We start from the raw sequence: 23,163 nt of genomic DNA, 5'->3' as shown, positions 1-23,163 counted from the left end.
ACATATTTCTCAAATTGGAGCTCTGACACCTCAAGGAAAGTTCCTGATTCATAGAGAACTGTGCAACCAATGTACACAGGGAATATTATTGCGCTACATGCTCTCTGGACTCACTAATTAAGAATACCACTAAGCCCTCTCATGGGTACAATGGAAAGAAACCTGGCTTTGCAATCAGGGGACTAGACAACAAATTCCTTCTCAGAAACATTACCTGGGTTGCCCTAGTCAGGTCATTTAAGTGTTGGGTCTCAGTTTCCTGATATGACAATCGAGAAGGCTAGGCTCGATGGACTTTGGAGCTCTAAATCTTGGGTTCTTCTGATCTACTTTCAAGTGCCAGTTTTGCTACAGTGTGATCCTGGTTGCTTTTCATCTCTGGGTGTTTTTGCCCTAATGGAAATGAAAGGGTTCAACTAGGTGATCTCTAGGATCTCTGCCAGTTCTAAATTACCTTATAATTCCTACAAGGAACAGCCAGGTGGCATGGTGGGTAATGTGCCAGGCCTGGAATCAGAAAGACCTAAGGTCAACTCTGGCCTCAGACCCTAGCTGTGTAATCCTGGGCAAGTCACTTAACCTTGTTTGCCTCAGTTTCCACATCTGTAAAAGAGATACAGAAGGAAATGGTGAACCATTCCAGTATTTCTGTCAAGAAAACCCCCAAAAAGGAGTCATGAAGAGTTGAAAATGACTGAAAATTACTAAACAACAACAACATGATCCCTACCAGATCTAAGGTCCTATAAAGCTTGATCTATTAATCAGGTAAAATGCATCTAGCCAGTTATGTCTTTTTCTCTTTCTTCATTAGCAGCTAATGGGCAAGTGTAATGTGTTAGAAAGAGAAAATCTGCTCCATGTGAGTATATATGTATCCCTTTAAAGTTTACAAACTGCTTTACATAAATTCTTTAATTTAATTCTCACACCAATCACATGAAGCAAGTAATAACCAAGAATACACATATATAAACATATGTATATATACACACATATATATGTACACATATACACATACATATGTGTGTATGAATATCTGTGTGTGTATGAATATCTGTGTATATATATGTGTGTGTTTGTGTGTGTGTGTATGTATGTGTATGTGTGTGTGTGTACACAGATAAAGGCATTGAGGCTAGCAGGGTTTAACTATAGGACTTGTCTGAGATCACATAATAATCTTCTGAAGTAGGATTTACATCAGAACTCAAAGATGTCCAGATCTTCAGAGGATCATATATTTAGAAACAGAAGGATCCCCACAAACTGTCTAGTCCAAAACCCTCATTTTACTCATGGGAAATTAAAATCCAGTGGGTGCCACATCCATTGACAACCCCAAGTTCATACAGGAAGAAAGGAGCAGGCGCAGAATACAGGTCCTCTGGCTCCAGACATATCTCTTTTCCCACTGTACCTTATACTCTCTCCTCAACTGAAATTGTGACTGTGACACTTAGTGTCAATGGGACCTTGACCTAATCCTACAATCTCTTTATGCATTAGTTTCCTTATCTAAAAATGGCCACCCTGTTACTGGTATAATGTACTTCACAGAATTACCTCAAGGTCATTGTATTCTAACAGCTTTCTTATGAATAACATGACTGAAAAGTTGGAAGGAACTGCAGTGGCAACTATTGTCCTGCATTGTGTAAAGTGAAAAATTTAGAACCTGATGGCCTGGGTTCAAATGCTGTCTCTACTGCTTACAACTTGTGTAATCTAGACAAGTTATTACCCTCTCTGGGTCTCCATTAACTCACCTGTATTGTGAGGGGTTGACCTTAATGCCCTTTGTTGTCCTTTCCAGGTCTACAACTGTCATCTTGTGATGATATTTATATGTCCCAAAAGAAGCTTTACTATCACACATTTGTCAGGTGTGTTAGATCTAGCCTGTGTTAGAAGTCCTCCATGGTAGGGAATCTTCAACCTCCCAAGGCAGCCCATTCCACTTTTGGAGCTATCTCATAATTTAGGACTTTTTTTTTTTTTTACTTACATTGAGTTATAATTTGGTTCATTTCAATTACTGTTCAGCCATTTTCAGTTGTGTCCTACTCTTCATTACCTCACTTGAGGTTTTCTTTACAAAGATATTTGGAGTGATTTGCCATTTCTTTATCCAGCTAATTTTACAGAAGGGGAAACAGACAAACAGAGGTAAGTACTTGACCAGGGTCACACAGCTACTGTGGCTGTGTGATCTGAGGCTAGATTTGAACTCAGGTTTTCCTGATTCCAGGCTCTGCACTCTATCCACTGTACCACATAGCCGCATACTTCATTTCAACAGGAGTGAATTTCTATGATTGTTGTTATTGCTAATTTTTTTTTTCAACAGGGGTTCTCCTTTTTGAGGCTAGAATTCATATTATATTTCATTGTGGTCTTGAACAGGACCCACCCTATGTCAAAATGGAAAGCAAACAAGAATATTTTGGTCACCCAAACCTTCCTCTGCAGTCTCTCTCTGCCCCCAATTTCTCTCTTAATCTCTCTCTCTCTCTCTCTCTCTCTCTCTCTCTCTCTCTCTCTCTCTCTGTCTGTCTGTCTGTCTCTCTCTCCATACATACATACAGGGTATCTTATCATTCCATGCTAATTCCAGATATTCAGGTTTCCTGACATGTGATAATCTCATGGAGTGTCAAGTGTGGAGGTGACTCAGTGGATACAGTGCAGTGTGCTATGCCTGGAGTCAGGAATACCTAAGTTCAAATGTGGTCTGAGATGCTTGCTAGCTGTGTGACCCTAGGCAAGTCACAAGTTATCCGCCTTAGTTTTCTCATCTCTAAAATGAGTACACTAATAACACTTACCTTTTAGGGTTGCTGTGACAATGAAGTGAGATCATATTTGTAAAGCACTTAGCACAGTGCTAGGCACATAATGAATGCTATATAAATATTAGTTCTTATTGTCATTGTTATTATCATTATTATTATTATTATTATTACCGTTACCTGAGAGTAGGCACTACTTTGGTTTTGTCCCTATTTCCTCAATCACTAGCATAGTACCTAGTATATAATAAGTACATAAGAAACACTTGCTGAATTGAATTGAATCATAAGATCCTTGAAATAGAGTTTGCCAGGACCTTCTTTATCAGTTAAACCAGTGCCCTTCTTTTATAGGTGTGGAAAAGGAGCTTCAATCCCCCAGCTAGTCTTGCTCATTAAGAATCATTCTGCCTTCTAGGTCTTCCTTACCCCTTTTACGTCTTTCCTCTGCCCCCTATAAAATTGGGGTAGAAGGAGGATTGGAGGGGAAGAGAAAATCTGAAGCAGGAAAGGAGGAAATTGTTGTTGTGTTAAAATGCTAGTAATGGGAAATAAGGAAATAGAATTAAAAATAAGGTATGACAGCTAGGAGGAAGAAAGCTGGACAAATGAAAATGGAAGCAATCTCCATTGTCTGGAGTGGTCTCAATGAAATTGTAGAAGATTCTCAAAGGAGTCAAATTTAGTTTCTTGGTGAAAGAAATGAATGATTTCCTGAGTACTCCTTAACTTAAACCATCATGACTCAGAAATAAGTCAGATTTTGAAGGATGGAAGAGTAGACTTATATATTTGCCCTGTATACCAGTTGTCATTGAACTATAGCTTGTCTTGGTATTCAGGCATCATTACCTTCAGACATTCCCAAAGAGCCCATGGAAATGATTTCCATGGGTTGGTGAAGTATCTGAGCGAAGAGAGGGAGCTGCCCACGAATGGGGGTTAATTTACCACAAAACTCATTGTTTAATGAAAAAGATTGTCTCCAGTATGCTAATAATATCTAGGAAGGGAGGCCACAGATAAATTCAATGACCAATGTATTCATATCCCTAGTCATATTGCTAAGAAGTGCTAGATCTGTTTATTTTAAAAAAATACTTATTTTAAACACTTACTTTATTCTAGACACATGAGGCAAATATAAAAGTGAAATAGTTTCTGCTCTCAGGGAGCTCTGTTACAATGGGGCAAAACATTCAGGAAGCCAGGTTCTGAAATGAAGTGTTGGAGTTCGCTGGAAGACCTAAATTCAATATTGCCTCAAACTTTTCATTCAGTGTCACCCTAGACAAATCACTTACCCTATCTTAGGCTCAGTTTCTTTATTTGCATAATGGGGATAAAAATGTCATCTACCTCCCTGGATTTTTGGGAGGATCAAAGGAAACAGTATATGTAAAGTGATTTGCAACTTAAAAAGCTATATTATTAGCCAGAACTCAAACCCTGGTCTTCTGATTCCTTGTCTAGTATTCCCACTCTACTACCCATGGTCAAGAGATTCCAACCCATGAGTGTGTTCCTGAAATGATGCAAAGCATCACACAAACGTCAAGGTTAAATGAGTTTATTTAGAGTTAGTGGATACAATGGTATAATAGATACCAGCACTCCAAGCTACATCTATATATTTGCCTCTAGACTGTCACACATTTTCAGATTTCCATAATTCTAAACATTCCACCATTGGGCCTTCTATTTCTAGCAAAAAATAAAATCATAACCAAAATGGCAAAGGCCAGCCACTATATTGTGCTTCAAATGCTGCTATCAGGATTTCAATTGGCGAAAGTCAGTTTCATTTTTTGTCGGTGAATGGGAATAATTGATCACATGAACAAGAGTCATAGCAGGACTAGAAGATAAAGAACAAAATATGGATTAAAAGAAGCACTTGAAGCTGGATTATTTAGGTTTCCCCTATGTTAAAAATTCACATACTATAATGAAGATATGACCTCAAAGTTTAATCATTTGATCCATGGGCCACACATGTAAGCATATCGGCTAGTACATTGTTTTTGCACTGAAACAGAAGCAATACAAGTTTAATTTGCTACCATCACCCCCACCACCCCCAACCCCAGCCTTTTCACTTAGCAATATACCTGCCAACTAATGTTTCTTGCATGCATAAAGTTTTGCTTTGATAGATCAAAATTTGTCTTCCCCCTCCCTCCCCTTCCCTTACACTGCAAGATGTAAATTCGTTGGCCAATTCTATGTAGGCATTTCAAGAGTAGCTTCCTGTCAGCTTTGGACAAGATCCCCTTGCCCACTCAAGCTGCCAATGGGTTGATTCTGTCTGATCCGATCTCATGTCACATGCAAACTGAAACTGGTTCATTAGCTTTTCCCCATGCCAGAGGCACATAAGTCAGCAGGTACATATACAAAAAAGGATTAAAAACAAAAAAAGAAAACCCTTTTTTTCCCTAGTAAAGCCTAGTGTCCTAAAAGGAATCCATTGCTTTAAATTCACTTAATGCCTGTACAGGAGAAATGTGTTTCTTCTGAGAGCCTCGTCTAACTCTCGTCTGGAATTCTTCTGGTTTTTCTCGCTTCACTAGGGGCTTTTTCTCAGGAGCTTTCATCTTCCATGACACCACAGGGGATTCACAGCGGCTGTCCCATAGACCTTCTGGTATTTGGTAGAGGCCACATAAGAGGCTTTCACGGTGAGAACCACAGCATTCATCAAGTTCTTGGCTGCCTGGATGAGTGATGTGGCACTATCCAGCTAGAGAAAGGGACAAGAGAATGAAATACACCAGAGTTATTGAAAGTCAAACATCCAGAAGGGGGCTGACACATTTCTGCCATTAAGGAGCAGGGAAGTCGACCTGCCTTTGCCAAAAGAAGAGCTTATGATTGGAAGAGATAGAATAGTAGGGAAAGAGAGCCTGCCCACCTCCATCATTCCCCCAACCCTCAATAGCCTTTAACCATCAGCGTGCTGAGGCTCTGGACAACAATGGAAGCTTTTTTATTGTCTTTTTACAGATCCAAATATCACATGGATAAAAGAGATCACTCTTTCGACCTTGTGAAAATACCATATTAATATAAGGTTTGCCTATCAGGTTTTCCTAAAACGATTCATTCTCACTTACACAGGGACCACACTAAAAGCACCAGTTAGCAGTCAGTACAGCGTGAAAAATCGAACTTTTATTTTTACTGCTGAGTTTTATATCCATGCAATTGATCACTAATAGAGAATGGAGATTTGAAGAAACACAGGTCCTAGCTTAGATCTGGAGGCAGGGCAGAACTGGGATTAAGTAATGGTGTATATCTATGAACTCTCTGGTTTCTAACCAGGATGTAAATTACCCTGGGAAATGAACTGAACAAGTCTTTAGTCTGTCATTTGAAATCAAACAAAAAATTGACCCTGGCTAACTCATATTGCCAGGATGTAAGCAGTGTCAACATAGACCACTATCACACAAAGTATCATTGAGGTTCCCTTGAAAAAAAGCATTCGTTTATGAATTCACCTAGGTCATGATTTCTAACTCTGAGTGTATGCCAAGTCACTATTCTGAGTATTCTCTTTTCTCTCTACACTCTCCCTTGGAGACACTTGAGGGGTTAAATATCATTTTTATGCAGATGATTTCCAGATGTATATATCCAGTCCTAGTCTCTCCTCTGAGCATTAGTCCTGGATAACCAACTGCATTTTGGACAGTTTGAAATGGATGTCCCACAATCATCTCATATTTAACATGTCCAAGACAGAATTCATTATCTTCCTTTCCCACCTTCACCTCTCTTCTGTATTTCCTTGCCACTATTATGGGTACCTTTCATTCACAGTTTCAGAATCTCCTTTGGAATCATCTTAAACTTGAGGCATATCTAACCAGTAGGCAAGTATTGTGTTTTTATCCCTCTTCCATCTCTCACATACTCCTCTTTCTCTTCACAGGAACCAGTCTAGTTTAGTGTTTTATCACCTCTTACTTGGGTTATTGTAATAGCCTTCTAATTCATCTTTCTCTCCTCTTAACAATCTATCTTTCAAATGTTCTCCCAAGTTCTTTCCCTTAAGTGGATGACCATGTAATCTCTTTGAGCCACAAACTCCAATGTCTTCCTTTATCTCAAGAATTAAATATAACCATTTTTTTTTTTTGGCGTTTAAACCTCTTTGCAACCTGTTCCACCTCCCTACTCACTTTGCGGTTTAGGCCATATTGACCGCCATGCTAATTCGGACACCATATACTTTCATCTCACCCCTTTCCACGCTTGAAATAAACAGCCTCTTCTGGGAATTTATAGTTCATTTGAGAATCAGATCAAATACCACCTTTTGCATGTTTCCTTTCTCCCCATCCCACCCTTTGCCCCTCACCACTTGTTAGTACCTTTTTCTCCAAGGCTGAGTTGTATGAGGTTCCCAATATATTAACCCCCTGTTTTGGCTTTTAAAACCATTCCCAACCCGGACCCAACATTATTGTCTATTATTACTCTCCCTCCCACACTATGCAGCCTAGTCAAGTGGGCCTCAAACTATCCTCATCTCTGTTTCTCACAACAGAACTCATTTTCCCATCTCTGTACCTTTGCAATGACATGTCTGTAAGGCACTCCCTCCCCACCTTGACTTGACAGAATCCCTCACTTTCTTCAAAGTGAAACTCAAGTATTTCCTGATTTCCACAATTGCTAGTGCCCTCTCTCCCTATCATGTATTTTGTCTGTATATATTTCATATATAACCATTCTTTGCATACTTATACATTCATATATTGCCTCCCCTCATGGAATATAAGATTTTTGAGGGCACAGATTATTTCATTCTCTTGACTTGAATTCCCAGCCCCTTACACAGTGCCTAGAAGATAGTAAGCACCTAAGAAATCCTCCATAATTGATTGAATTATACTTATTAAGTCCAATCTTCCTACCAATTTGGGAGGCACATAAAGTCAGATTTATGCAGAAAAGTGGTGAGCTTTGAGTGAGTCTGACACTTCTCTTTGCCCAACATGCATTTTGAAATAACTGAACCTTCATAATATAGGAATATTAAACCCTCCCTTTCCCTACTATGAGCCATGTACTCTGCTAAGTGCTGATGATACAAAGGAAGGCAAAAGATTTTCTGCTCACAAGAGGCTTACAGTCTAATGTAGGAGAAAACATGCAAAAAAAAAAAAACCATGTACAAATGAAATTTGAAATTAGATAATTTGGAACATTTAACAGAGAGAAGGCAATAGCATTAAGAGAGATCAGGCAAAGTCTCTTGCAATAGATGGCACTCAAACTGAGACTTGTTGGAAGCTAGAGAAGCCAGGAGACAGAGTAGGAGGAGGGAGGAAATTCCAGGCATGGGGAACATAGGGTCAATGAAAACACTTGGAATTGGACATAGAATGCTGTGTATGAAGAATAGGAGACATAAAGCAAGCAAGAGAACTGAGAGTTAGAGATATTCTAAGTTAAGATATGGATAGGAGCCGGACCTTAAACCAATGCCATCCTGCATCCCAAGCTTGCTTTCTATCCACTCTCCATCTCAATTCACCATATTACCTCTCCTGCTAGTTGAGACCTAAACAATGTACCAGAATATTCTATAAGAATGAATCTCAATAAACACTATAGCTATCAAAGGTCTGTGTCCCACTGTGCATCAACCATTCAGCTATACGCAAATTCAGTTATACTCATAGAAATAGACACATTCTCACGTGGAGTTCAGAATGCTCGGTCCATAAGTCTGAACCGGCTTCTAAGTATTACTAAATAAAGACAGTATCCAATGATTCTTGTTAACAAGAAAACCAGCCAAGAGTGGATGAGTGGAATTCATAAATCATCTCAGGTGGCTAATATGAATCAACACATTTCTAAAGTCCCTTGCCCCTCCCCATCATACTTTCAGCAAATTACATGGTCAAGTCCCCAACTCAATAGACTTGGATTTTTTTTTCCCTTCTTTCCCCAATGTGACCTCTTGGCAACAACAACAAAAGTCAAACTGTTGTAGAGGGTAGTGAAGGCCCAAGCTTCTGCATCAATTATTTCTCCCAGCCAAATAAGCATGGGTTCAAACTTATCTAAGGTTCTTTGCACTTTGCTCCTCATTCTCAAAAGGGAAAACTTCATTTATGAAGTCCATCAGTTTTGTTGAGCGCACCTTCTTGTGAGTCTGACTGATAAGTACAAAATAAGTTGACTAACCAAGGCCTTTGTGTGTGTGTGTGTGTGTGTGTGTGTGTGTGTGTGTGTGTGCGCGCATATGTCTGTGTGAATGTTCCTCAAAATGCAACATCACATTTAGTAACATATAAAGAAAAACGATATGAATGAATGAAACAAACAAAAAAAGAACCAACAATGTTTCAAGCACTGTACTAAGTAGGAGAGATAAAATCCAATAGGAAGGCATTCCTTTACCTCAAAGAGTTTATACTCTACTGGAGAAAGACAAGACCTATGGAGCAGTTATGACTTAAGAGGTGTGTTTTCATTTGTAAAGTCTCAGAGATAATGAGTGGAGTCACTGATTAATTGATTGACACACATTTTCCATTAGCAATGACATGGATGATTTGCTATGTTTGTTATTTTATATATATATATAAGGGTGAATCTATTGAATGAACAATTACTCAATACCACTTAAGGTAACTAAAAAGTTACTCTGCCCCTGTGTCTTTATCCCTTTGAGAACATCTCTCCTGAATCAATCACCAAATCAAAGAAATTAAACTGAAAGCAAAGATGCCTAATTAATTTGGAAGGAGTGAAAGCCATGGTATGAAATGGGATTACACTACACAGGAAGTCTATCGGGATTGGTTGGAGAGTCAGTCATACTTTGTAGAACTTTTATAAAAATAAGCTAATTCTGAATTTGACATTTCAATAAGCAGGCTTGCTTTATGACGGGACATTTCCAGCTAAGCCCCTGAGAGGGAATCACTTAGGGGAAAGGAGGGATCCTCTGTCTTCTCCCCTCCCCATCTTCTTCTTGCCTTCCTTTAATCAATAAATAATCATGTGAGCTTTGAAATGTTGGAAGATTTGGACTTCCCATCAATATCCTAGCTTTGTCCCTGGATCAGCAGTTGCTAATGAGAGTATGAATATTGGGAGTTGGTGGCAAATCAGACATATTAAGGAAAGGCGAATTCAGGACTCTCTAAGGAGCCTGGCAGAGAAGTTCCAGGATACCTAAGGGAAACATTATCAGTACCTCATAAAGAGGAGGAAAGAACTTCTGAAAACGGATGTATAGGTTACTCCTTTACCACATGTGCTTCCTAATTTGAGTCTACTTTCCAATGGGCTTAACACACACTCATGAGAAAGTATGCCCCCAGTTTTGAGGGATGCTTTATGACAGAGGTCCTTATTACACTACCTTACTAAATATCCTTTTCTAAAATTTAATTAAATCTGGCTGGATGGTTATTATCCATCCATATAGTCTAATGGGGGTGCAGGTGAAGCTTATAGGCAATAACATTACAAAGATGCTTGAAATCCCTTAGTGTTATCCCAGCTGAGCTCTAGTTCAGGAAATGGCCAGTATGCCAATTAAGTATGTGTGTGGGTAGTGGTGGTTAGGATATAGCTTATGAACAGGTGTGACTCATGAAATTCATAGAATAAGGTTCCGGAAAGTTGAGTAGATCTGGACCTAAATATTAGGGAGGGGGTATTATGATCACTATTTTTTTTTAACATTTTAATTCAAATCAAATTTATTGTATGGGAGAGACAGTGTTATATAGTGAATAGAGAGGTGACTTTATAGTCGAAATGATCTGGATTCAAGTCTGGCCTCTGACACATGAAGGTTGAGTTGGACAAGTCATAATCACTCAGTGATGCTGGCAACTCTTGAAGACTATAAATTCCAGAATATGTGCCAGTCTACATGAGTAGAGATAACTTCATTTATTTCTTTTCTTCTAAAAATAAAATTTTAGAAATTTTTTAAATAAATATTTTTTTCCAGATCATAGATTTTTTTTTTTAAGCAGGAAGGGACATTTTAGCAGGAAGATGAAACTGAGAAATGTTAGTGACTTCTCAAGGGTAACACAACTAGTAAGTATTTGAAATAGAATTTGAACTCAGGTCTTACAGCTTTGCTAAGGCCAGTGCTCCACTCATAATACCAGCTAGTTCCTTCCATAAATGATATCATACTATTATAATAGCATGCCTTGTATTTAGATCCTCTCAGGTTACCCAGCCCACTGCCAGAATCCTTTGGGTAAAATTCATGCAGAGCAGAGTGAGCCAGTCAGCCAGTAATGTCATCCAAGAATCCTTACTCAGTGAAGCCTGAGGGAATAGGAGTCTATGAAGTCAGAGCTGAGTCAATGTGTAGCCTCATCCCTGTGCCTAAATGGGTACATGTAATAGTGGTAACCAAAATAAAGTAATCCATTCTCCCCAATTTGAAAGAAAAAAAAAAGATGCCAGGTATATTTGATGGATGGATTGGAAACAAGCCTACAAAATTAGAATAGGGACAGAATTATAGTTGGTGGAAAAGACAAAGAAAGCTCTCATCAACAGTCTTGACTGTGATATCTATCCCAGTTGGCTTCACAGATTATTGACACAAGGACCTGAAAGGTAAAGGACCCTGAATGTAGACAAGCAAATAGTGCTTAGATGTTAAATTGGCTGCAATATTTCATGGGGCTGCCAGGTGGAGTCAGTTTAGGACAGGGAATACTGCTATTTCCATAAATCAAGAGAATGGGCACAAACAGGCCACTTGTGGGATTTATAGGCATGATTATGATCAATAAATTTATCAACACAAAATATGGTAAACTTCCAGAAAACTATCAGTCCAACCCATTAAAATATACTTCAAAGCAGAGTTTAGACAATGGCTATAATAATGCAAATGGAAAAAAAATAACAAAACACTGAATTTTCTATAATTATGACCACTTGTGTCATCATCAAAGAAGAGATGAGAACATATGCTGTTCTTTGCACAGACAGGGAATTATGGGTGTGGGATACTGCATATATGTGAGACTGTATGGATGTGTGGGTCAGGTTAGTTAAGTTTGCTCCTTCTTTCCTTCCTTCCTCTATTCCTTCCTTCCTTCCTTCCTTCCTTCCTTCCTTCCTTCCTTCCTCTCTTCCTTCCTTCCTCCCTTCCTTCCTCTCTTCCTTCCTTCCTTCCTTCTTTCCTTCCTCCTTCCTTCCTTCCTTCCTTCCTTCCTTCATTCTTCTTTCCTTCCCTTTTTTTCAGAATAAGGAAAAGGAAAGGAAAATGTTTGGAAATTAAGTTTATGTGGAAAGAGAGGGGGAATATATATATGTGTGTGTGTGTCTGTGTGTGTGTGTGTGTGTATAATATATATATATATATATATATATATAGTCTCTCTCTATATATATGTGTGTGTTTGTGTGTGTGTGTGTATGTGTGTGTACATACATACACACATAAACAAGATAGAAGATGAATAGGAAATAATTACCAGAAGAAAGTCACCAGAAGTAAGAGGAGTTTGCAAAGGCTTCCTGTAGAAGATAGGGTTTTAGTTTGAATTCAAAGTAAGCCAGGGAAATCAGTAAGCAGAGAAACAATCCCACCCAATAGGTGGGATTCTAAACTCCATGAGGGAAGAGATTATTTTTATTTTTTGCCTTTGCATTCCCATTTTAGCACATCATCTGATATGTTGGGTATTCAATATGAATTGAATTGAATTGAAATGAATTGAGTCCTATCTAGGACTGTCTCCATCTGTTGAGTTTTTTAAAGACATAGCACTGAACCCGTTCACATGACTGTGATTGTGGGGAAGAAAGCAAACTTCCTTTTTCTGAAGAAAAAAAAGTTACACTAAAAAAAATAGATGGCAACTGGTTTCTAGAAATCTTATTGGAAAATGTTTATAATGTTCAGCTACTATTGTGATTATGATGGAACATGTTAAAGATGTCTTTTCCAATAATAGGATTCATCCAAATAAAATCATTAATATGCTCTCTCTCACATAAGGTTTTTCCTCATTCAACTCCTGCCCCTAGTTGTTTTTGTGCTCTCTTTCTCTCTCCTTCCTTCCTTCCCTCCCTCTCCCTCCTTGCTCTCCCTCCTCTCTCTATTTATTTTGTATTTTTCTGTTTCTGTTCTGTGCTTCTTTCTCTCTATCACAGATTTAGAATTATAAGGGATCATCTAGAGGTCATTATATTCAACTACTGAACTCCCTCATTTTACAGAAAAGGAAATTGAGGTACAAAGAGATCCAATGACCCCAAGGTCACAGAGCTAGAAAATGTCAGAAATAGGATTCAAACTGAGATCATCCTTACTCCAAGCCTAGCACTTTCTACATTCCAGCACCAAGCTGCCAGGTTGAATCCTTCAAACAGGCTATTTCATTTCATCTGAATGCCTGGAACAGAGTAGGTGGACAGTAGATATGTTGTTTTGTAGTCTGACAATTAAACATCTTGATTTTTAAAGAAATGTATTTTGTTCCCCTCTGTTCCTGTGTGAATAACTACTGAGAACAATCCATAATGTTCTCTATTTATAAAAGGGATTTTCTTTTTTAAAAAAAGACTATTGGATAATATTTCCTCAACTTCCCAATGCCATTAAGATCAAACCTCTTGTTTGGAGAACACAATGGGGAGGGTGGTGGGGAGAGACTTGTGGCCAAGAGACTAATTAGGAGACTATTAAAATAGACAAGGTGAGGTATGACATGATTTTAAACTGGGCTGCTTAATTGTATGATTGGAAAAGAGGGAACTATGAGGGAGAGAATTATTGAGCTTTAAATGACAGGATTTAAAAGAATGCTGAGTGAAATCTGAATCCAACACTTCTCTACAGGTCAAAAATTCCAACAGTTCAAATGAACACTGTCTCAACAAGAAGGAACTAAGTGGTAGATTTGGATTCAGTAAGGTATGTACTTGAAGAACTGGATTCACCTTCTGCCAATGATACTTATTACTTGTGGGAACTTCACAACTCATTTAACTGCTTTCTAAGTCTTAGATTCATAGGACCATATATTTAGAGTAGGAAGGACTCTTAGAGGTCATAGTTTAGGCCTGTTATTTTACAGTTGAAGAAACTGAGAAGTTGTGATTTTTTTCCATGGTAAGTAGCTGAGGCAGGATTCAAACCTAGGTCTTTTGGACTCCAAGCCCAGAAGTCTAAAAATAAGTTTCATCAGATTACAGATCTAGAGGGAGAAGATATCAGAGAGATCCCACCCCCTCATTTCACAAATGGAGAAACCAAGAGGCCAAGAAATTAAATGACTGTCCAAAAGTCAAAAATGGTAGTGAGTAGCAAAGTAAAGATTCAAATTCAAGTCCTCAGACTTCAAAATCCCACTCCCCACAGGCTGCATTCCCCAATAATACCTACAGTGCCTACCTCACTGGGTTGTTGAGGAGCTGTTGCTGATGCTATGTATAGGGAGCTCTTGATAAATTTTGAAGTGTCATATAAATGTCAGATTTGATAATCATCAATAAGCCAGATCATCTAGGATATAGTCACACAATATAAATTAGGCTTCATCAATAGTTAAGTACTTATCAGTCTTTTACTAATAATGGTGAAATTACTGGATGGTTCTGGCTATGTAGCATGAAAAACGTAGCTGTCTATAATATAGAAGACTAAACCTTAGTGTCTTAGCCAAGAAATATTGTTGGTTGGTTGCTGTCTTCTGTTCTTGAAGTGGACCAAAATGACTATGTTGGAGTCAAGGTATGGTGCGTCTGACTGTGATTGATCAGACGAATGAAAGCTTAGAAAGCTCTACCATAGATCAGGCACAAGTAGTCCACATGAGCATTTGGAATAGAGATGTCAGCAGAGAAATATAGTAGAACTCCAGAAGGGGAAGTAGAGGCTTATCTCTCTCCTTTAACAGTTGAGGAATCAGATCTAGATAAGAGAAAATAATTGTTTAAGATCATACAGATAGGAAGTAGCAGAGCTGGGATTTGAACTCAGGACCTTTGACTCCAAATTCAGTGTTTTTCCAACCAATTCATGCTTCCTTCTGAAGTTATTTTATATCCAGCTTCTTCAGAGTGCAATGGTAGAACAGGAAGGGCCCAAAGAGATCATTCAGGCCCAACAATTTTGCAGTTAAGTAAATTAATTCTTAGGCATGTTAAAAGCCTTAGCCAAGGTCACATAGATCATTAGGGAAGAGCCAAGAGTAGATTTTCTGACTCTAAAATTGTCCCTGTGCCCCTAACCCCATTTCCATTTCACTACTTGCTAAAATTAGTTTTAACATTTTAGGATTATGTCTATTAAGAACCATATAAAAAGATGTCTATTTTCAGCTACATATGCCAAGTTTCAAAGATCTTCACAATTTGGTGAACCATTTAGAATTTCTCAGAAACAACTACATATCAATACACTTTGATAGGCTCTTAGTGGGGCAAATGTCATGCAATTAGGGCCTTGTGAGAAGCAGGACAAAAAAGGAAGTAGCCATTAGAAGGTACTTGTGGGACAAGCAGATCTTGAGAATTTTACCTAAATGGATTAAAACAGAGAAGGGCAACTCATGGAGTTTCCTCACTGATAGGGGTGGACTACGCATTTCAAGCCTTGTCTAAGGGGTCCAGTGATTTTGAGTAGCCCTGAATGGGCGTTGAGAAATGGAAGACCTCATTCCCATCCTTACTGTTCAGGCACTTGTGCATATGGGCTATGACAGGTCAGATATTGAATGCAACAAGCATGAGAAACCTTTATCTTAAATACCTGAATATCTTCAATATGTCAATAGTCCCTCCTCCCAGTCTCTCTCCCAATCAGTAGGGAAGGGTATGTGATTTTTCCCCCTCAATTTACAGGAACTACAGACATAAAACTCTAATTACTCCTAGAATATTTATGACTTACAAAGTTTCCTGAGGCTCAAATAAATCAAGTGATTTGTTCAGGATTGCACAGCAAGTTAACATCAAAGGCAAAATTTGAATGATTTTTTTTTCTTCTAACGGCAAGTCCAGCTTTCTATCCACTAGGTCTGATTACCACTGAATTAATTTTCCTAAAATTATAGCTCTGAGAAAATAGGGAGTCAATGTTGTGCATTGGATTGGAATTACAACTGGGTTCAGTGTTTGAATGCTCCAATTAGCATAGATTCAGGCTAGAAGGTCCTTCAAGGCAGTCTATTCTAGTCCAACCTTTCATTCTAAGTAATGGTCACTCAAATAAAAAATGGTACATCCAAGTTTTGAACCCTAATTCTCTGACTACACACCCAATTGCCTCCCAGTTGTATCAGTTACTTTGGGAAAGAGGCATCAGCTCTATGTGCTTTGGTGTCCTTATCTGAAAAAAAAATGGGGACAATGATACCTGTGGGACCATATATGTCATAATGCTGTTCTACTTTGTGAATGGGGTTTAAGGCTTAGTCTCTGAGAAAGAAATCTAGCCAATACAACCCAAGTTGACTATGTAGATTTCGGCCATCAAAATTTAGCTTCCTTTGGGCAGAACACCCTCGTGGGAGAGGAGAGGAAAATAGAGGAGAAGAGAGGAGAGGAGAGGAGAGGACAGGAGAGGAGAGGAGAGGAGAGGATGAGCTGATTTGCCCAACTGGAACTGGCCAGCTGGTTCCCCATTCTGCTCTGACTGCTCACAGGTTGTGGTTTGTCCTTCATTCTTAAAGAGGACCATGATACCAGGGAAATGATGACATGAGTTGGCAATTGACTTTGATTTGAATGAGGGAGGAATATGTAAAGTCCACCCTCACTTTCTCCTCCACAGCCATCTGTGTACAGTGGCCAGAAATTGATCATGATGATTGAAGATGGTCTAGGATGCAATGGGAGACCCTATCCCTTTTAAGCTAAGGTCTTTTCAGGTTCTCACTTTGAGTTAGGTGATGCTTATTAAGTGAAAAGGTCTCTTCAAGGAGTGAGTCAAGGGATGGCCCCTTTAATAAAAAAAAAAAAAGTAAGCTTTCATAACTTAAAAAAACACCAAATAGGAGGAGAGGACCAAAAAAACCTTTTGGAGATGGTCATCTCCCCACTACCTATATGGTTTCTGGAGTGCATATTGATCATTCAATCAATACTCACTTATTAAATGCCTATTATGTGCAAAGTAGGGGGCCAGATGTTAAATGCAAACATCATTTATGATCTGTGTCATTTATGAAATATCACATGAGTTAAAATAAGTCTCTAGTAAGCCCTCAGACTGGCTAGCTGATAGAGGTTGCCTTAGAAAAAATGGAAAAAATATATAAATGGTGATGTCAGATAGAACTCTTACGATTCCCATGAATAAATGATTTCAGTAAAGACTATTTCACTCCCCTATATAGTATCAGGGGTTCGTAGAAGTTGAACAGAAGGGACCTCAGAGTTCAACCAGTCTAATCCTCTCATTTTGCAGATGAAGAAACTGAGGTCAAGAGAAAGTAAGTGATTTTCCTAAGGACACAAATCTAATAAGTATCTGAGGTAGAATTTTCACTCAGCCAACTGATGAATCAACAAACACTTATTACAAATGTATTGCACACCAGCCAGTGGGGATAGAAAAAATGAAAGCTACAAACTCCTTTAAGTTCTTGCTTCTTCATAGTGGAACGAAACCTTTCTAGAGTCAAAGAACATGTGTTTACCTCCTGCCTTTCATGATTATTACCTGTGGAACCTTGGAAAACTCAACTCACATCTCTGGACCTATGTTTCCTTATGGCTACACTAAGAGAGTTAATCTGGGTGGCTCCTGAGGTCCTCCTTTCCAACTCTACCTCTAGGATCCTAAAGTCTCTCTCTCCTCTCTCTCTTTTTCTCTCTCTCTTTTCTTTCTCTCTCTCTCTTCTTCTCTGTCTCTGTCTCTCTGTCTCTGTCTCTCTCTGTCTCTCACATACACACACACACACACACACACACACACACACACACTCACATCCTCTTCAAATACCTGATCGTTTCTTAGAGGCAACACTGAAGGCAGTTGGTAGCGCACAAACTCTGGAAAATATTATCAAACTGAAAAATGTCTGGATGAGTCAGAAATGGCTTATAGGTCAACTGTATGAGAAAGAACCTAGCTATGATATTCAGTTGGGAAACAAAAAGTGATGATTCTTTTCTGTCACCGCCAATGTAGAAAATCTTCTATTGTAGAGGATTTGATGTTCTCAGTGTTGGAAAGAGTATTCATTCCACTAAAATCCTAAATCCCTGAAATACAGAAACTTAAGATCTCTCTCCTTCAACTTTTCATTTCCTATGTCAGAGATATCATTTTATGCCTGGATGCCTTGAGGACTTCCAAGGCCTCCAATTCCTCCACTATTCATTTCATCTTCTATAGAGTAACCAGATTACTTTTCCAAAGCATTGGGTCATAATGTGGTACCATGCAAAGGGCTTTGAAATTGGAGTCTGGAGACTTGTTGTATTTGACAAATCTGTTCACTTTTCTGCATCTTAATTTCTTACTGTATAAATGTGAACTTCATAGGACTACTAAAAGTAAAGCACTTTGTCATGTGCTAAAAAACGTGTGCAATTGTTAAGCTCCCAAACCTCTAATAGCTCCCTGTTATAAAAGGAAGAAAATCACACTTACATAGGCTGATATTCTAGGCCCTCAATTATCTACAAATTAGATTTCCAGCCACATTTCCAAAAACACACCTTTCTGAAAGTCCACTTTAACTAGATCTGTTTCTTCAGTCCTTCTCACAGACTTCATCTTCCTTATGTCCTCATTTTGCCGCATAGCATTACAATAGTCTGAAATGTCCCAAATAATGTCACCATAGGCCTTAAGCTAGAAGGAAGCTCACAGGCCATCTAATCCAACTTCCTCATTCAAGAGTTGAGTAAATGGAGGTCTGTTAAGTCAACAAGCATTTTTAGGGAGATGATAGATGCCATATTCGTCTCATGAGAAAGAAAGATAAAATGCAGGCCTTGACCTCAAGCAGCAAATATTCTAATAAGAAAAAGTAAATATATATATGGATATTTACAAACATTTATGGATATACGTAAAAATAATACATAGTCATGGGGGTTGTACTAGAAATTGTGGGTAGAGAAGGTTTCATTTAGGTGATGGTATTTCATCTGTGTCTTTCTTGAAGGAAACTAGGGATTTTAAGAGTTGAAGGCTGAGAGAAAAGGGGTTTTGGGGACAGTCAGTACAAAAGCAGGGATTAAAGATGGACTACTCTACATAAGGAATTGTTAGGAGGAAATTCAGGCTGGACTATAAAGAGAAGTGGTGTGGAATAAGGGGAAATATAGGCTAAGCAAAGATATCCCCCTATATTATGTATATAAATACATATATTGTATGTATTTATGTCTTGGATCCCCTTATGGTATAGGAGTCCCATGAGAACAATGACTGATTTGTATTCTTTAGTGTAACTCTCACACAGCGTGTGTATATGGAGTATACCACCTTCAGTACTTGAAGGAGCTTAGTAATCATAGGTGACCTTCAATGAGTCAGCTAACCACCCCTATGCTTTATTCAGTGTATGATCTCATGAATTTCTTTGGCTAAAAATAAATGAATGAATAACTAAATTTATGTCTGTTGGTCATCTCTCTGCTGATGATTCTCTGATTTTTAGAAGAATGGTCATTTGATGCTAGTCTTAGAACAGTCTTCAACTTTCAAGGCAATCCAATCCAAGTTAATTCAATCCAAGGTAATCCAATCCAACTCAACTCAGTTTAAGCCAACTGAAACCAATACAACCCAATCCAAGCCAAGAAATATTCATCAAGTGATTACTCAGCAAGGCACTATGCCAGGTATTGGGGATCCAAGTGAAAAACTGTCACTTTCCATATTCAAAGAAGTTTTTTTAGCTTGGTAGAGTCTTTCAGGATGAGGCATCCCAGGAGGACAGCAGTGTATTTTCCTATAGCACATTTTTCATGGGTGCTGCCCTGATATGATCTGTATCAATCAATCTATGGAAAAAGCATTTAAAAAAATCTCTACTTGATTAATACCTAACAATTGTGCCTAAGTGTCAGTCACTGTGCTAGTCACTGAGGACACTGAGACCAAAATGAATCAGCTCATATCTACAAGGAGCTTTCAGATTAGTCAGGGAAGGCAACATTTACACATATATGTAGAAACAAAAGAGATACAAGGAGATTGGGCAGGGTAAGTCTCTAGCAGTGGTGGGAAGGAGGGAATCAGGGAAGAGCAATATTTTCAGAAGATCCGATTAATGTAACAAAGGAGGAGAGCACAATTTTGCGGCATCCAGTATTCATGTTTACGAGTAGAAGAGAGAAAAAAATATCTTTGACATATCTGGCAGATTCCCCACAGGAAAGAAGCTGCACATTTTTTCTTAAAGTAGCTATTCAAGCGGCAGCTAGGTGGCGCAGTCGATAGAGCACCGGCCCTGAAGTCAGGAGGACATGAGTTCAAATCTGACTCAGACCAAACACTTGACACTTACTAGCTGTGTGACCCTGGGCAAGTCACTTAACCCCAATTGCCTAAAAGTAATAATAATAATAATAATAATAATAATAATAATAATAATAAAATAAAGTAGCTATTCAGTGTTAACATTGTACTAGGTAATATTCTAATGCTCTTCAGGGTAGGAGCCTGTAAACTAGCACATTAGAAAGATTCTGCCCTGTCCAAGGGACCTGGGAAATAACTATTAAGAACCTGGTAAAAAAGAATAGGAATGGGATGGCTGCAATCACAGCCGTGTCACTGTCCAATGCCCTCCTGTTTCTAACAGAACCCCCCTTTAAAGCCCTGTTTTTCATTTCCCACTTCATCACTTTAGGCAAAGCTGGACCTCTGTAAGAATATAAAGTTGTGGCATTTACTTTGGGATTTTCCCACTGACCCTCCCTGCACCCTTGGCATTCCTGTAGCTGTTGGTTTTCAGTAGGTTATCCCTAATCTAGGCATGGTCAGACCTGATAATGAGATGCTAGCTAGCTACTATAACTTAAAGTATGCTTTTTTACCAGCTCTTTACCAGAGTGATTCATTTTAAACCAAGAAACACTTATTAAACATTTACTATACTAAGTGTGTGTGTGTGTATGTGTGTGTGTGTATGTGTATGTGTGTATGTGTGTGTGTGATGGAGAGAGAGACAGAGACAGAGACAGAGAGACAGAGAGAGAGAATCCTAGGGAGGAAATTCCTTCCAGTGATGCAAAGGAGCCACCCATTTATAACTTGATGTCTTAGAGTTTCCTGCAACAAATAAGTCAAATGACTTGCTCAGGGTCCTACAGCTAATGTCTCAGAGGTCTTTAATATGAGGTCTTCATGATACGAGGAGAGCCTCTACTACACCACACTAGCTGTCAGCCTCTGGGTGTACAAAAAGAGAAGACAGAAATAGTTCCTGCCTTCAAGAAGCTGACCTTGATATTCTTGCTGTTCAGTCATTATTCGGTTGTGTCTAATTCTTTTTGTCCCTATTTGGGGTTTTCTTGGCAGAGATATTGGAGCAGTTTATGATTTCCTTCTCCAGCTCATTTTACAGATCAGGAAACTGAGACAGACAAGATTAAGTGGCTTGCCCAGGGTCACAAAACTAGTATGTGTTTGAGGTCAGATTCAAACTCAGCACTCTATCCATTGCATTGGGTTGCTGATCCCTACTTAATACACAGAGAGATTAAGATGGAATGACAGAATGAAAGGTTGCGAGTTTGATGTTTTATAAAATGGGAATACCACTGTAAGTGGTGTTCACGAAGCACAGAAACATAAAGTCAATTAAGGAATCATAAAACTAGAAGGATTCTAAGAGGTCATCTTGTCTAGCACCTTATTTTGCAGCTAACTCCACTTCAGCCCAAGCATGAGTGTGTTCCTTCCTTCCTCCCTCCCTCCCTTCTTTCCTTCCTTCCTTCCTTCAAGATGCACAAATTTAAAGAATCCACCCCAAGTGTTCACATGGACTTTTTGTGCCCAACCTGTGGTAGAACATTCTGAGCTCATAGTGGTCTGATCAGCCACAGTCAGACACACTGAAACTTGACTCTAGCATAGTGATGTCATTTTGGTCCTCTTTGAGAATGAAAGACAACCAATCTTCCTTCCTTCCTTCCTTCCTTCCTTCCTTCCTTCCAACTGAATGTCAGAAAAAAAAAGTGATTTTCCCCAGGTAACAAAGAAAGTTAGTAACAAAGATCCTAGGTCTCCTTGTTCTATTTGCTTTCCAGTCTAGTAGTCACTTCCTTAATAATTTAGTGGTTCCCTATACTCATAGAAGGCATTGCAATGTTGTGGACAGGAGTCAAAGGATATGAGCTCAAGTCTTGATGGTGTGACGACCTCTGGATGATGCTGGACAGTTCCCTTCACCTAAGTCTCACTTTTCTTCTCTATAAAATAAGGAATTAGCCTAAATGCACTTTCAGGTATCTTCCAATTCAAATTTATGGCCCTATGGCCATCACTGATGATAGTAGAATTGAACAATTTCCCCCCCAGATTTGGATGAGCTCAGAACCACACTATGATAGAGTCCATTGCTACACTGAGTTCTCTTCTTATTGGCTCCCAGCTGCTTACTCATCTGGCCGTGTTTGTGTATTCTTCCTTAATTCATTCAGGGTGATAGTAGGCATCATAGTTGGCCAGTCCACAGATTAACTGTCTTCATTTGCATTTTTTCAATTATAGGTAAGTAAACCTTGGGGACTCCCACGAAGGCTTAATTATCATCAACACATTTTGCATTTAAAAAATGGCTCCCTGCCATTTTTCTCACCATCAAAGCACTTGGCACTTATAAGGGCTGTGCCTGCCCAATCAGAAAGAAAACATTTGTTTTTGCCTTGAGAAGTTAAATAAATTGTGAATAACACCGATCTCATGGAGAGGTGTGCAGAGTGGGAGTTGGATTTTGGCAGCTCCAGCTCCAGGCCCCCTTTTTGCATCATTTACCCATTTTCAGGGGACTCCTCTTACATCACTAAATTTCCCATCAGTGTGAATTCTTAGTTAGCTATTGATAATTCACTAAGAGAACATCATTATTCACCCCTACCTCCTTTTTTTTATTTTTATTTTTATTTTTTGCTAGGCAATAAGGTTAAGTGACTTGCCCAGGGTCACACAGCTAGTAAGTATCAAGTGTCTGAAGCCAGATTTTAACTCAGATCCTCCTTACTCTAAGGCTGGATCTCTATCCAGCTTTGCCACCTAGCTGTCCCTGTCCCTCCTATTCAAAAAAAAAAAAAAATCATCTGCCCATCCTCCATATGGTTCTCTGCAGATGTTACTCAATACAGGTTTCTGATATATCACTCCTTTGGTCAAAAATCTTCAGTGGTTTCCTCTTGT

General features: G+C 38.8%; 1 protein-coding gene across 1 annotated transcript in view; it reads right to left on the bottom strand.

Annotated features, from left to right (window-relative positions):
- Positions 1 to 4,346: 4,346 nt before the first annotated feature.
- The window catches only part of LOC110218426 (catenin alpha-2), a 1,469,797-nt gene continuing 1,450,980 nt past the window's right edge, over positions 4,347 to 23,163 (bottom strand). Inside the window, 2 exon segments of the mRNA XM_021001143.2 lie at positions 4,347 to 5,409; positions 5,412 to 5,535. Of these exon segments, the coding sequence (XP_020856802.1) occupies positions 5,249 to 5,409; positions 5,412 to 5,535 (285 nt within the window). The 3' untranslated portion in view covers positions 4,347 to 5,248.

Source organism: Phascolarctos cinereus, unplaced genomic scaffold, assembly GCF_003287225.1.
Source record: "Phascolarctos cinereus isolate Bilbo 61053 unplaced genomic scaffold, phaCin_HiC Scaffold_2;HRSCAF=192, whole genome shotgun sequence".
In the NCBI taxonomy this organism is placed as follows: Eukaryota; Metazoa; Chordata; class Mammalia; order Diprotodontia; family Phascolarctidae; genus Phascolarctos; species Phascolarctos cinereus.
The sequence above is the reverse complement of the archived record's forward strand: the minus strand, read 5'-3'. Positions and strand labels throughout refer to the sequence as shown.